Raw genomic sequence first — 16,005 nt, 5'->3', positions numbered from 1 at the left:
AGGTAGCAACAGTAAACAACACAGGCTCTGTTTTGTGTTCCACATGTTTTCACAAGTGTCCAGGTTCTTTGGGATTCAAAGTTCTAGGTGGATGTGGAAGGAGGGTGGGTGTGTCTCCTCCTCCCTGTCTCTCATTTCAACTGCTGAAGCAAAGGATGGCTATATTTATGCTGACCAAAATAACTTCCCTAAATGTTTGCCTGCACCTTTTGAACAGTGTGCTCATAATTGCAGCTGCTGCACAGCAGGCAGCACCTCAAAATCCTGAGTTGAATATGAGGTGTGGTTCATCTTTGTAGTGGGACAGCTACCAGTCTTCCCCTGGGTTGATCTTGTCTTAATCCTGCCCTGATATTTTCAGAACTGATGTGAGAAATGCTCTGCCCACATTTATGTATTGTAGATTTTTTTTTCAGACAGTTAATACCCATTTTATTCAGGTTTAATATCTATATCAGGAAAGTGCTCATTAGGAAAGAACATGTTCTGGTTTTCTCTCATCTCTACGTAGTCTCTTCATGTTTCTGTTTGGATGACCACACTTTTTTGTCCTGTATAGTTTTGTACATTTTATGTGAAACCTCTTTACTTTCTTACCTGCCAAAATCTGCACATTATAGTTAATATCTTGCCCTTTGCTACAAACTGAATGGGTGGTCCTGCAGCCTGCAAGGCCAGGTAGCAGTATTCATGGCTTCACCTAAGGACAAAACCAGCTTCCTGTGATCTCCCATAAAACTCTGTCCCAATTACAAGAAGTTGTTCAGAAATGAGGCCAACATGGAAGAAATAAAAATATAGGAATAGCATAGGAAAAAACTCAGGTCTTTGGTTCATAAGCCATTCTTTTGTAAGAGATACCAGAAGAATCAAAGGATGAGGGCTTCTGGAGTAGTTTTGTTTTTTCTGCAGTTGGAAATTTTGTGTGAAGTAGAATCAGACTCAAGTTATCAGCATAAGTGAATTGCTTGATGGTGATGACTTTCCAATGAAAGCGAAACAGAACTGTGACTCCTCTGGTGTGGCCTCTTGTGGTGGCCTTCACTGATGTCTCATCTAGTCCTATATAAAGTCTTGTATGTATAGATAGACTCTTGCACATGTGTGTACAAAACCTTCAGGGTAAAGGAAAGGAGACTCAAATTTAGTCATAGAGCCATAATTTAATTGACAGTATTCCTGCTGGTACTGGAATCCTCAGTATACATTCCTTATAAATAAAAGTATTCAGCTTGTTCTAAAGGGTCCATTTACTTTGGTGGTCCAAAGGATATAAGTGTTGCTCAGTGCCTTGTGTTCTCCAGTGGTAATTATATTAGCCATGTACAGTCTTTGGAAATGAGCAATCAATCCTAATGAAGCATCCTCCTCAGTGAGAAGCCGAATTAATGCTATTCTTTTTCTAATTACTCCAGAGACATCATCTGCTTGGGAGTGAGAAAACAAGCAAAATCTGAACTCTGGCATTCAAAATGAAAACTTTTCATTTCTTGCTGGATACACATTTTTCTACTGAAGAATTTTTGAGAAGGTTGAAGGACAAATTAAAACATATCAGGCATGGCTAGTGGAGAGTGACAGAGGTTTAATGGTCTGGTAGCTCTGTTCAAAAGACTATGAGAGGAGATGTGATCCTGTGAAGGGTTCAGGTATACATGTGAAAAGGCAGAAGCAACTCAACTTCTGTCTACATATATGTATATACATATATATATATATGCATGTATATGTGTATCTATTTAATAGAAAGATGTTTTCTACAAACACATATTAAAAAATCACTACAGACTACAGACTACAGAGAAAAAAAAAAGGAAAAATATTTAAAAAACAAACCTTGAGGGAAAAAAGTCAGACCACGTCTTGCTGTGAAAATATTCCAAAGTTCTTCAAAAAGTTATGCAGACTGACTTGCAGGGCTTGACAAAGAATTTATTACAGGTTTTAGAAATGGAAAAGAAACATTCCTTTCCTCTGAAAGCATTTTGAGCCATCTCAAATATCTATCTGCCTGTGCCAAGACAAAGATTGGCCTTTCGATTGATAAGAAATGCACATAAAAGAGCAGACCTAAATAAACACATAAGAGCACATTTAATTTTGTGGTGAATGGAAATAAAAAAAAAAATCCATTTAAAGGTGGAAGGAAGAAAAAATTGCCTCTAGCAAATATAAATCACACAGCCTTGGCATGCTTCTTCTCAAGGCTGAGGCTCTGTAGGGATGGGACAGTATAGAAACAGTGCCAGAGCCAAGAGCAGACTGCAGGGCAGCCACTGGGAGTGGTACCAACACTGCTGCAGAAGATGCTCCATGCTTTTCCTCACGCCATGTCCTGTGGTCTTGATGGTGCTGCCTCCAGAGGGAACATCCCTGTCACAGCACTGGGTGTGGAAGTGCTCACATAAGCCCTAGAAGACAGGAAACTGCAGGAGAAAAACATGAGCCTTAACTATTTTGTTACCACTGTTTCACTGCTCTGCATGTCCTGTTGGCTAGTCACCTCCTGGTGAGCCTTGTACTGGTTTTCAAACATGATTAGCATTAGACTGATTAGTATGATACAATGTTCACAAGATAGAATTTCTTTTGTTGTTTTATTTCTCTGATATTCACATGCAGAACTCAGGCATTTAGGACACTTCTAGCTTCCTTCACTGAAAATTTAGGAAGAGTTGAAATAATTACCTGAGACCAAATTTAATTGGGGTTCTGGTGTTCAAGTCCCCAGTTTATCAAAAAATCTTCAATGGTCAAGTGAGAGGACTGCTAGGCATGTCTGAATTGATAGACCCCCCTGTTGTAAAGTTCCCTTTGATCTTGATTCATTAAGCTGTTAATTTTCACCAGAGCAGATAATACTTTCTGGAATTAATTAGATATTTTTCAACTGAATCACCAATAACCCATAAAGCTCCTAAAACACCAGAGAACAAAATATGTGCCATTAAGATGGGATTTCAGGAGCACTTGAGTCTACAGCCAAAATTCAGCCTAATATTAGGCTGAATAGGATGTAGCTTTGGTTATATCTGGCCATTATCTATTCCATTTAAGCTTTTGCATTCTTTTGCTTTTTTTCATTCAATATTTTGAAGAGACACATAGCACGTTTTTAGTTCTGATATTGGGCTTTCTAGTTATGTCTGTGTAGACTCAGAACTAATTTATAATTAGAGGCAAACATTTAATAGGGTACAAAATATTAAAAATCCTCGAAATTTGCTTCTTACAATGCAGACAAGACAAGAATGAGGTTTGAGAGCATGAATGCCTGGGGTCCTGGTGCCTTGCCAACACACAGTTGGTTATGAGTGACAACTTTGTAAAAGTTTTTGCAACTACAATTTGTCCAATAAATACTCTGGAATATTTTATAATGCAGTAGTCACATATATATCAGAAGACTCCCTGTAGATGAGCCCAAGGCATAATCCAGAAGCTTCCTCCACAGTGATGTTACCTCCAGCTGTCTGCTCTGGCAGACTACATTCCTGAAGGGAGGTTACGTTCACATGAAGACAATGGACAGTTCTCTCACTGCGTGTCAAGGGAGAAGCAGCAGAACAAAAGCAGTTCTCCTTCACCAGGTTCTCATGGAAACTGGACCCTGGTGCAGTTTCTCCCTCTATAATTCCTTTCTGTGCTTCTTCCTGGAGGGGAGTGCCTATCACATACAGGCATCAGGAGATTTTCTCATCTTTGAAACCCTTTCCAGGGCCCTGCACAGGAATTCATGCAGAGCTATACTTTTCAACCTTTAGGGCTAATCATGCCTTGCTTTTGTTCTCCATATTCAACCTGAATCTTGAATGCATATGTGGTACAGAAGAACAGCAAAGAATTCCATCTCAAATCTTTCCCAAAAGACCTGACTGCAGATCTTGCTATAGTCAGCAGGAGATGCATGGCAAACCTTTGAGAACAGTTTTTGACTTCTCAAAAACTCATTGAAACAAGAAAAGAGATTCTCACCATTTAGGCAGAAGTGATTACAGGAAAGTAGACCTGAAAAGTTACTTGTCCAAATGGTGCCAGTAAATATCAGGCACATCACCCCATGGAGCTCCCTCAACAGGCCCCACTGTTTTTTGCACTGTTTGTTGGTTTGAGGGAGTTTTTTGCACATTATTTTACATAATTAATTACTTAGAAGGAATTTAAAGAGTTTCTCATTAACTTTATGACAAGCTGTATTACTTGTATTACTTACTAGCTGTATACAGTACATCAAAAGTCACAGTATAAGTCATTCAGGTGAGGAAAAAGACCTCAGCAGGTCTTAAATCCAACCTCCTGCTCAAAGCAGAGCCAGGTATGGGATCAGACCAGATTGCTTAGGCTTTTGACTAGCTGGGTGTTGAAAACATCAGAGGATGCCAGCTGTACAACCTGTCTGGATAAACCTGCTCCACTAACTGCCTCTTCTCATGGCAGGGAAGAGACTTTCCTTATAATCCAGTCTTGAACCTCTTTCTTTTCACTTTTCTCCACTGTCTTTCCTTCTCCCACCACACACTACTGAAGAGTATCACCTTATTGATAACTTGTAGGTACTGGGAGGCTGCTCTTGAGTGCTCCCCTCACAAGCTGTCTTTGCTCCAAGCTGAACATACCTCAGTACCTCCGGTGCTCTAGCCCTCAGCCACTGCAGTGACCCAGTGCTCAACTCATTCTGGTTTTTTGATATCTTTCCTGGTGGATACTAAGCTTGCACTGTAGTCTAGATACAGTCTGAGGACTGGTAAATAGAAGGGAATCCTTCTATCAGTAGCAGAATCTCCTGGCTCTGTTTCTTCTTGTACCACCCAGGAGTCTGTTGTCCTTCCCTTGCTGTCAGGGTACAGCACTGCCTTACACTTGGCAAGGAGTCCAGAAAGAGCAACACAGCCAGCTCTGCCACAAGCCCAGGATCCCCAGGCATGTCCTCTTTCTCCATGAAGTAGTTGAGCTGGGGCAGAATTTGAAGATTTTAATGAGCCTTTCTACAACCCCTGCTGCAGCAACCTTTGCTGCCATACATCCAGAAGTTCCTTGCACCCCATCTGCAGCAGTTGTGTCTTCAATGTGTGCTGAGCAATTCTCCAGCCATGTTCAGTGACTAAGCATCGGACTTGGTGTATATGGTTCAGTGTACTACTAACACTTCAGAAGAACCATATAGCAGCAAACCTGTGCAACAAATAAACATATATTTATCTCATGAACACCCCAAAAGAAATACAGTAACTACAGATGTTAGCAAAATGATCTGTATGGAAAGAGTAAGGATGGCCTGCTTGTCAAAATTCTGATGTGTAGTAAATATTGTGGTATCCACAACTGTCTTTTAAGTAATTGATTATCATCAAGAGTGGCGAGGTTGATGTCTTTTTCATCAAGTCTAGCATGCAAGTTATTACACAGTGCTGAGTGGTCACATCCCCACTGGGAACCAACATCTTGCAAAATTGCTCATTATTCTCTTGAGCATGAAAAACCTCAGCCAGAAGAGATTAATCAGCCTTGCACACCTGGCTTCACACAGTTTGCTTCTTTTCAGTTATGAGTGCTTTGTGCAATGATTTAATACTCTAGTAATGTTTCACTGAGAAGACACATCATAGATTCCTTGTTCTTATTTCCCCTGTCCAGCTTCTTACTCATCTACTGATGCCTATGTCTGATGTATATTCCATGGGGGAGACAGTAATTGTTACTAGCCCTGGTTCATAAATCATGTACATTGTGAAATTAAACAGAGGAAAGAACTGTAAAACTCAGTCACCTCACTCTTACATGCAGGGAGAAGTTGTTCTGTCATTTAGTGTAGATGATGGTAGCACAGTTCCCAACAGCATGCCCAGAGCCCATGGATTTGGGCAAGGACCCACTTCTTCAGCATAGTCACTGATCAGACCATACATTAAAACTTGCAATACCGAGGTCTCCATTACTGGTGTCAGTGAAGATACACCATTACATTTCCCAGCAAATTGTACTCATTCTCCTTTTAACCATTTTATTTAAACAAAGTAGAATTCTCCTGCAGGTGGAGGACAGACAAGCAGATTTAATGCCTCTGGTCATTTCTAAGAGTCTGTTTTGGTATTAGGACCATATTCAGACAAGCTCAAGAACCTGGGTATAACACAGCCTGAATAAGGACATTAAAAATAATGGGGACAATTTTTGGCAGGTGTCCAGCGGAGTCACCCAGCATTGTTACCATTGAAAACATGTTGATGTGAAGCATTTGTTTAAATTTAAGTGGAAACTGAAGGTCCATACCTTTCTTGCGCAGAGTCAAACCAAAGTGTGTGCATCTGATTCATGATAGAATGAATATGTGGCTACTCAGGATAATTAAGCTAGACTTGTGCTCCTGTACAATTCCAGAGCTGCAGTGCCTGTGCCACAACTCTACTGCATGAATACTTGCATGAGAAAAGAAATTTTCACTGTATTTAGAAGAAAGAAGGAAGGATTCCTGTTTGCTTTATACCTTAACTATATTGCTCTGATCTTCAGGATCACAAAAAGCAGAAAACCCAAGTGATACTTCCAGTTATTCTTTTGTCAAAAGACAGAGATGCTTGCAGTTGGGATCTTTTTGAATTCACCATTAAGGAGGGCTGCCACAGAGTAATGGGGCATCCGGGCACAGGCACTGTCAGGTGCAGACTTTAATTGACATACTGCAGAAAAGCATCTTAAACCAACCTGTATTTGTCAAAATGGAAGTGCAGATCTTAGTGTAGTCTTTGTAATTCAGGACAAGCTCTAGAAGTAAAATTGCCTGGAGCATAAATTTGTGAAAAAACCCACTTTTTTTACTACAAATCCCATAGGAGTTTTATTCTCAGGGCTCTATACAATTTACTCCTTACTCTTTCTGTTATTTACCTTTAATTGAAGAGTGTGTTCTTTTATGCAGGATACACAGAGGAAATGTATGCAAATAACATATTTGTAAGAAAAACAAGGTGACTTGAAGACCTTTGTGTGCTTGAATAGAAAATCCTGAATGTGGTTTGGTTTTTTTTTTCTTTTACTGCTTTGGCAAACCCATGAGTTAAATTTCAGCCTTCGTAGAGCCATCAGAAGAGACAACATGTTAAGTGGATTTAATATTACATTGAAAGGCAAAAGACTTGCATTCTACTCTCTATAGCCCTTCCACTCTGCAATGTGGAAAGGCCACTTTTTCTCCATACCCCTACATCATGGTGTAACCCCAGCCAGCAGCCAAGCCCCACTTAGCCCCTCACTCACTCCCCCACCAGTGGGGTCAGGGAAAGAATCAGAAGGGTAAAAGTATTAGGACCATATTCAGACAAGCTGAGAAAATGAATGAGTTGAGATAAAGACAGTTCAATAGGGAAAGCAAAAGCCATGCACATAAGCAAAGTGAAACAAGGAATGTGTTCACTGCTTCCTATGGGCAGCCAGGTGTTCAGCCGTCTCCAGGAGGGCAGGGCCCCATCACATGCAATGGCTACTTGGGAAGACAAACACCACCCGTCCAAACATCCCCCCCCTTCCTCCTTCTTACCTTCACTATACATGCTGAGCATGATATCATATGGTCTGGAATATTCCTTTGGTCACTTGGGATTGCCTGTCCTGGCTTGCCATGGATCCCAGGTTTCCCTCCACTGTGTTGCAGTTCTAAAGGCAGAAAAGGCCTTGGCTCTGTGCAAGCCCTGCTCAGCAATAACAAAAACATCTCTATATTATCAACTCAAACTTTGTTCAGCACAAATACAAAACAGCCCTATACCAGACACTGTGAAGAAAATTAACTCTATCCCCTCCAAAACCAGCACGCAGCATTTCATCTTTGCACTCCCTTGAACCCCTCTGTGTAGCAGCCTATAAACACTCTGGAGAAGGGGGAAGGCTTACACTGTCAATGTGTTGTCCCTGGAATAGCAAAACCACTAATATCAAGTGGATGCTGTGGAAGATGTGACTAGCACTAAAATAACTCAAGAGACATATCTGAACTTAGCTCATGGTCTTTTTTCACCTTACAATCCATAATAATTTTCAAAAAGTGTTACTGCTTGCTAGTCCTAATATCAAACTTGTGTACCCTGGCTATTAGATATGGATAGAAGTCCAGGCAATACCCAGAACAAGCCAGGAAGAAGGAAAGAATGAAGGGAATGGGGGGAAGGATAGTTTAAATCCAAAAGAACCAGTTTGTATAGTCTGGAAAAGGACTATGGAAATCTGATAGTGTTCAGAAAAGTGATGAACTTTGGAGAGCAGCATCTAACTCCCAAGCTTCTTCAGGTCAAAAGATTCTGGCCCTGCAATTCTCTTACCATGTTGTAGCAAGAGTGGACAGAAGCAGCAAGAGACCAAAGGTCATGCAAGCCTCACCCACAGAGCTACAGTGCGGAGACAAATATGTGCAGTATTTAAGGCTGTAAAGGGCCTGGCCTTCCTCCTAGATACAAACTTAGAGTTGTTGCTCACAGTGTATATATTTTCTCTTTCTTTCACTCTTAGCATGGTTTGTGACCATTTCCTCCATCCATCTTGGCAACTACTAGCCCTCATGTTACTTCTTTTCCCTTCTGAAAATATTTCACAATGCAACTCCAAAAATCTCCATTCTGCAGTTGAGTTCTGGAAGAGAGCTTTGCTTGTGGAAGTCTCACTGATTTCTCATTGAAGTCAGTGAAGTCTTTTCCTGTCTGATCAACTATGGGTTTCAGTGAATATTTTAAATAGAGTTTAAAAGCTAAAATTCAGTGCTTGAGTCCAGAGAAAAATGTCTGCCGCTTCTGTAAAAGAATGTATTAGTCCTAACAACCTAGTGCCCTTTAACTTTTCTCCTCGTGTACCCTCCATTTTTCCAAACCCATCCTGTTTAGTATTCAAACCTTATTTCTTTTCTCTTTTGCCCTATAATGTAATTTTTTACACCAGATGTTTTGCACATGTCAAAGCTGTAAGAAGTGTGACTTGTAGTAATTGTACTGCGGTGGCTGAGGTGGATCAGAAATCCCTGAGTTTTTGCTCTGCCAGTGATGGTGGTGAGTCATCCTGTAACTTCAGACACTGAATTGCTCTCATCCTAATTGCTCTCCCCCTATTTGTGTGCCTGTTGAGTGGAAGAAGTGACATCTACCTCACAGGGCTATTTTGGAGGATTAGGGCTTTAAAGTGTGCCATAAGCCTTGTTAAGTATTGCTTAATGTGTTTATTAGGGGCATGCACAGCCCTGGGATGTTTTTTTGTGAGACTCGGGAGTGCTGCAAAACAACAGTGTTTTTTCTGGGACCATGCTGAGCATACAATAGGAGTTGTCTGTCACAACAGGTGTGCACTCTCCTATGTTGAGTGGCAACCTCTGTACCTGCTCACCCAGGCAGATACTCTCATCTCCTTCTTACTGACATGAAAATTAACACCTGTGCTTTCTTTCTTTTTTTTTAGATCCTGGCGCTCCTGTGAAACTGCCTTGTATGCCAGTTAAACTGTCACCTCCACTACCTCCAAAGAAAGTCATGATTTGCATGCCTTTAGGGGGGCCAGACCTCTCTCTCTCATCCTATTCCACGCAGAAGAGCTCCCAGCAGCCTTTGACCCAGCAGCATCACACTGTCCTGCCATCCCAGTTAGCAGCTCACCAGCACCAGCTCCAGTACGGCAGCCACAGCCAGCACCTTCCTTCTGGGTCCAGCACGTTGCCCATTCACCCTTCAGGGTGCCGGATGATCGAGGAACTGAACAAAACACTAGCCATGACCATGCACAGGCTAGAAAGGTAATGGACCAACATTTTTAGCATTCCATAGTGCTGTGGACTGATTCCTGCTAACTCAACATTGAAGGCATCGCTTGAGTTACATTTGTAGGACTTGAATGAGGTGTCTCCTCTGGGGTCTAACAGCTTCAGGGCAGAGTCATTTCTGGAGAAACAGAGGCAGAGGAAGAGCCTTTCCAGACTTGTTAGACAAGTTTGTGGCTGAAAGGAAATAAAGACCAAATTTCCTGAACACCATTGTCCCATTCAAGGAAGTAGATATTACAGCCAATGGAGATTTTAATAGGACATGCCTGGCTTGCAGTAGGTACTGCTGAGGCATAACTGGAGAGCTCCAGTTGTGTGGAGGATTACTAAATACAAGGAGAGGAGGATTCATAAAAGAGCAATTAGAATCTAGTGTGCCACTTCCAGCAGGGCGTCTGATTAGTATTACCAATTAGCTCAAAACAATCTATGTGGACTTCCTACAAGTTACTTAGAGGGGTTTTAATACAGTATTTAGATTACTTAAATTAATTTAAATTAAATCATGTGTTTGATCTTAAAGTAAGTATTTAACTCATTCCACAGCAGCTACCTTCTTGGCCATTTGCATCTGGCAAGAGGTAGAACATTTGATCAGAAATGCCTTACCCACCTTGGGGCTGTTTTTTGTTATTGTCACTTATGAGTATCTCTGAATGTTTCTCCAAGTAGTCTGAGTAAGTGAAGCATGTTGTATAAATGCAAGCTGCCCTCATAGACTGCAACATCAGCAAGCTTTGGAAAATGTATTTCACCTTGCAGAGCAAAACTGAAAAAGTCCCAGAACAGGGAAGATGGATGAAAAATCACATGTTTTATTTAGTACCAAAGACAGCTTTGTAGCCACCTTGTTCTAGGAGCATCAGATCATCCTGTTATACAGGAAGGCAAAATATTTGATCTAACAGACAAAATGCTTAATGATTTACCCCAGTATTTCTGTCTGATAACTGATAACTACCTTCATTATATTCCATAGTTGGAAACAACTGGATTATTGATGGCACTTTCTCCTTACTCCCTGAAAAAGAGTCAGGAGACCAGAGGCTGTCTCACACTGCCAGCTTATTTTAGTAGCAGAATAGTGACACATCTGTGATTACATCATGGGGCTAATATTTCTACAGTATGGGGGAGTTCTCAGCTGGGAACAAACTACTAGGGCTATGAAGAAGATTCTTATTCCTGTCTGTGAAACAGCTGTAGAGGTAGGATAGAAAAAGTATCCACATTGTCTCCTACTGCCATACCCAGTGATTACCCGTTTACCTCTCACATTGCCAGCATGGCTGGTCTGGTGCCTCTCCACCATCCCAAAATTCAATGCACCAAGCACAGTGCATAGCTGGTGTCTCCCAAAGGCTCCTTTGGGACTGCACTGCCCATGCTGTCCCCAGCTTAGGTTGGACATCTTAATGTCTGGCTCACACTGTGTGCAGAAGGCCCTTTGTTATCCTGAGCCCAGTGACATCTCTCAGAGTATGACTTCACTGTGGCATCTGTTGCCCCACAGCAATGAATGCTCCAGTTTCTAGTCATCCATCATGTTTATGTCTACAAATATGCTTAACTGATTTAAAGATGGTGATGCTGTTTGGGTTTAACTATTAATTTGAAGCTGAAGCTCTGCTGCTTGTTAAAAACTGAATAAGCAAGCAATCATGTCCCAGTGTGAAGCAATTGTTTCCCTTTGCAATTAATAAGAAGAAAACAAGAAAAGGTTGGGTACTGATATTTCACATTTAAAATGAATATAAATCCTTGTTCAGGATATTGCAGGCAGATTTTTCATAGCCTTTTTATGTTGATTAACTGTTAGTTAAACCATAGATTAATGTATTGAGTACTTTGTTTGTGCTCCTTGTCAAAGCAAATCAATAACTTCTGCATTCACAAGGGAGAAAATAGGTCATGATCATTTCCTCTGCAACAGCAATTGTTATTTTTATAGTATATAGAGGTAAAAATATTTCAAACCATTTACAGTTCTGTGGAGCTGATCTTGCCCTTAAATTCTTTATTTGCTTTTTCCAAGCCAAACTGTGATCTAGATAAACTTGCTGAGTTTTCTTGAAGATTTGTGCAGATTTTTTAAATATATTTATTTAACTTGGGAGACAATTATTTGCACTGAATGCCCCTGTTTTCTACTATTTTTGATACCACTTACTTTCCCTTATTGTAAAAATCTGCATTAAACTCCAGAGAAATAATACCTCAGTATTTGTAATTGCACACTTCAGCCCAAAATTCTTGAGGGCTTGTTAAAACTCCGAAGATCCTAGATCTCTTTCCTCTGTTTGGAGCTTGGTAGTGTGCTCACATCTGTAGCCTGCAAAGGATATGGAGTGACATCCTGCACTTTGCTGTTCCTTGCAAGTTAGCAAAGTACTGGGCCACTACTGTTGGGTCAATAAATCTGAGGAGATGAGAGAGCCTGCTAAGTCTCTGAGGCAGCTTCTGGTGAATAATAAGGGGTTTTTCCTTCTGATCTCAGACATTATCTCAAAAGCATCCTACAGCTTTACAGAAGAATTGCCATGGTGCTGCAGTAATAATGCTGCCAAGTCTGGTAATTTGGGGGATTTTTTAGAATAGTGTTTTGATTTTAATAAGAGATGATCATATAGACAAGCACAGATCAGCTTTCAGCTCTAATTTTTTTCTTTTCCTTCCGGAATTTTTCCTTTTCTTCCTTGTATCTAGTTTCTTTGGTCCTGGTGCAGTGGAAGCTCCTCAAGGTCATTGAAGCTCTAATGATATTTGGTGAATCAGTTTGTATCAAATTCACATCTTGTCCAGTAAATTTTTCTTATACCTTACAACTCTCCTATTCACCAGGTGGCTGAGTGTGGACATGAACAAAAAATGAAAGGCTAAAACCTTCCCTTCCTCTAGCAATCTGGACTCTTTGCTTACACAGATAAGATCTCTGGAATTCAGGTAGTCTAACAACATCTGAAGAATGATAGTTGAAATCAGTGCTTTGCCAATGAGCCACAGGCTTGCCAGAGAAAAATGAGCTTTCCCTCTGTACAGACCTGGAAGCCAGATTTTTCTGTCTTTGACCTTGAGAAAGTTACTGAGTCTCTCTGTCTCTATTTTCCCCTCTGCAGGAGTGATTGCATGTAACTACCTCACCTAGATCTAGTGCATATTAATAAGTTAATGTCTTAAAGTACATTAAAAGGCATGCAATAGCTATTCAAGTCCCAGTTGTTCCTATGACTTTAAATGGGAGCTAATTCCTGGATTTTTTTATTAAATTTTATTACAGACATTATAGAACATTAAGTTCATTTGTGCACTTAACACTTTTGATTGCAAACATTTTCTGGTACTCATAATGTCTATTCATAACCTATTCTCAGAAGGGCAATCTGCCCCTTGTCATAGTATGACTATTATGACATGTCATTTGTGCTGCCAGTTTGCCTCTATTTTCCCTGATAAATTACCAGTTTTATGGTAGATAAAGTTGAAACAGAGATATGTGTAATTTCCATGTAACCTTTTTTCTGCAACCTTTGTTGCTAATTTGTGTCTTACTGCAAATGACTTTCCCCTTCCGTCCAAAGGGTGTTTGTCAAGCATAAGTAAAAACTCTAGATTTGGACATAATTTTTTACCATTGCATTGTAGGAGTTGATGAAAATCTGGTAAGCCCTGCCACCAAAATACGCAGATTTCATCCTCCTAACCAAAATGAATTTGAGAAGAAAGATCATGCCTCAAAGCTGTGCATCACGAACAGTGGCTGAGGAAGCCTTAGAGACTCTCTTGTGACACCGAAATGTGTCTTTAATTTTGACTTAGTGAGGCAGTTTCTTCATCTGAAACAGCCTGATTTTCTGCCTTGCCTGTATAATTCTCAGCCTGTCTGGAAAGGTGACAATTAATTTCATTTACTTCGTGGGCTCGTGTACAGGAGCAGGCACAGATGAATCCAGGGCTCAGTTTGTTCAATGTTCGTACTAAAGAGCTGTTAAGTGGCATTATCTCACTCCAGGCTAGAATTGCCTCTGTGGCAGAGCAGTGAAAAATCACTGTGTCCAAAAAGACTGTGTGTGCCACCAGTTCCTCTGGGACACCCAGCTCAGCCTCAGACTGTAGATTTATGAAATGAAATGCATTAGACATTACCACCAGTGTCTTGTAAATCTTATGAAACATATTTGAGTCAGAAAACATTTATCTTCCATAAAACTTGTCAAGAGAATTGCATCTTGTCTAAACTTTAGCATTGCCTAAGGATAGAAATACTTAATATTTATAGCTCTGCCTTCTCTCTGACACACATTCCTGTAGTGGAAATGTATATACAGTGGTTTGAAGTTCTTTCAGACCTTTTGTTTTAACTGCTAAGTACATAAAAGTACTGTGGATCTGAAAACATTCTGATAAAAATGTAATCTTCTCTTCCAAAATCAAAGGGCCTGGCATGACAGACAAGAAGTGTGCAGGTTTTTCCCACTAGATTTTACAGGAAGTATTTAACTTTTTTCTTTCTTAAATTTTTTTCTGTACCGTGAGTCACTCATATGCTTAAATTGTGATTCTTCATTGAAGTATTTTCTCACAAAAACCATTGTAATCTATAGTGGTGTAACTTTTTTTTCTGTTTTGATCATGTACAGATGATGCAGCAGTTATTGCAAGTTCTTGTACTAGGGAGCTATGAATTGTTCACATCCATGCGTTAAGATCTTCTTAAAACAAGTACTTGCTTAACTGTAGCTTTTTTCTCTGGTTTTGTTGCAAAACAACAAACTGGTTTAAAATGGGCTTTTTGAAACAATAGTGTGCTTTTTGGTGAATAAAGCTACAAAACTTTGTCGTTTAGTCACCTGACAATGTGGGAGTTTTGCTAATGACCCAGAGTCATTTATACACAATGGACATATCCTGTGACCTTGATTTGTCTTTTTTAAGTATACTGCAGTACTGCATGTATTTCATAAGCACTTTGCTTAGACAGCTGACTTAGGCAAATTGCTGTGGAAAGGGCTGATTTTAATCAAGAACAACACAAAACACTAGGAAAAATGAGGGGCTTAAAATAGAAAGTAGTATTATCAAGAAAGTGGATGATTCAGAAAGCTTACAATGAGATGAGAAGCTGCCTATTTCTAGATCACTAGTTCAAATAAAAATCCTCTGTGGTAACTTGTAAATCTTGTTGCCATCCTATATCTGCTCAATAACCTAAATTGATGGATCACTTTGATATCTGCTACCCATAAGGGGACACACCCATAAGGATGCATCTGTAAGCTACATCCATCCTTCGCAGAACAGGGAAGCACCAAATAATCCTGGATGCTGAATTGCTTCTTGCTCCTTTCATTTGTACTTACTCTCTGTGTATCTATTGTTTTAAAATTAAATTAATGATCCAGTGGTTGCATGGTGCAATTGGAAGGTTTTGGGTGTTCTTTTAGCAATGTTAACAGAATTTCACAATATTATGGTTTTTCTCAGAAATTTGATTCCAGGCTTTTGAATTTCCTTCCTTTCCTCTTTAAAAGACTTACTCAAAAATTAGCTTACTGAGAAAATAGATTTAATGAAGTTCATAATATAAAACTTCTAAAAGCATTTCAGTAAATTAAAAGTTAGTTCAAACTTTTTAAAGATTGTAGTGTGTTGATATGTCACTATGAGAATTCAGTTGATGGATTCTAAAACTGCATTTGGGATAAAGTTTTTTTTGTGTCAAAATCATTGAAGTCCGATACAAAAATTTGCAAGCCAGTTCTTCATGAATCTCTCTTTGTGATACAAAACATGGGCTATCACGAAGAAAATTGAGTTTCTCTCTTCAAGGAATCTAGTAAAGCTTTGTATCTCATTATTGGTTAGTCTGCAATAATATACGTTGGAATTTAAAAAAAATTATTTCTTTGAAGCTGAAGATGATGATAACAGCTTGTTGGTATGGTTTGTTCGCAGGATCTGAAGCCTTTTCTTCTTTAATCCCTAAGCATATTTGGAGTAGCATTATATCCCTAGAACTACATTTTTAAAAGACTCTCTGAAATGTTATCTGGAAGCCATTAAAGAGTCCATTCTAACTTTTGGGTTAGAAGAAAGCAAAATGTTTCAAGTTGAAGATAGTAGATTCACTAGATTTCTGTAGAAAGTCTTTTAAAGAGAAGAATACATTTTATTCAAGATGCAGAACACCTGTGGTATTCAGGCTAAAATATTCAAGG

The 16,005-nt window shown here is 39.7% G+C and overlaps 1 protein-coding gene across 7 annotated transcripts in view; it reads left to right on the top strand.

Annotated features, from left to right (window-relative positions):
• Positions 1-16,005, top strand: part of PHACTR1 (phosphatase and actin regulator 1) — a 296,323-nt gene that overhangs the window by 233,947 nt on the left and 46,371 nt on the right. For all 7 annotated transcript variants that reach the window (XM_071451966.1, XM_071451946.1, XM_071451937.1 and 4 more), the window contains one exon: positions 9,433-9,763. In XM_071451966.1, the coding sequence (XP_071308067.1) occupies positions 9,433-9,763 (331 nt within the window). The remainder of the gene's footprint in view (positions 1-9,432; positions 9,764-16,005) is intronic.

This window comes from Agelaius tricolor, unplaced genomic scaffold, assembly GCF_023055355.1.
Source record: "Agelaius tricolor isolate 1412-34295 unplaced genomic scaffold, bAgeTri1.0.p SCAF_2, whole genome shotgun sequence".
Taxonomy (NCBI): Eukaryota; Metazoa; Chordata; class Aves; order Passeriformes; family Icteridae; genus Agelaius; species Agelaius tricolor.
This window is presented reverse-complemented; position numbering and strand designations above follow the sequence as displayed.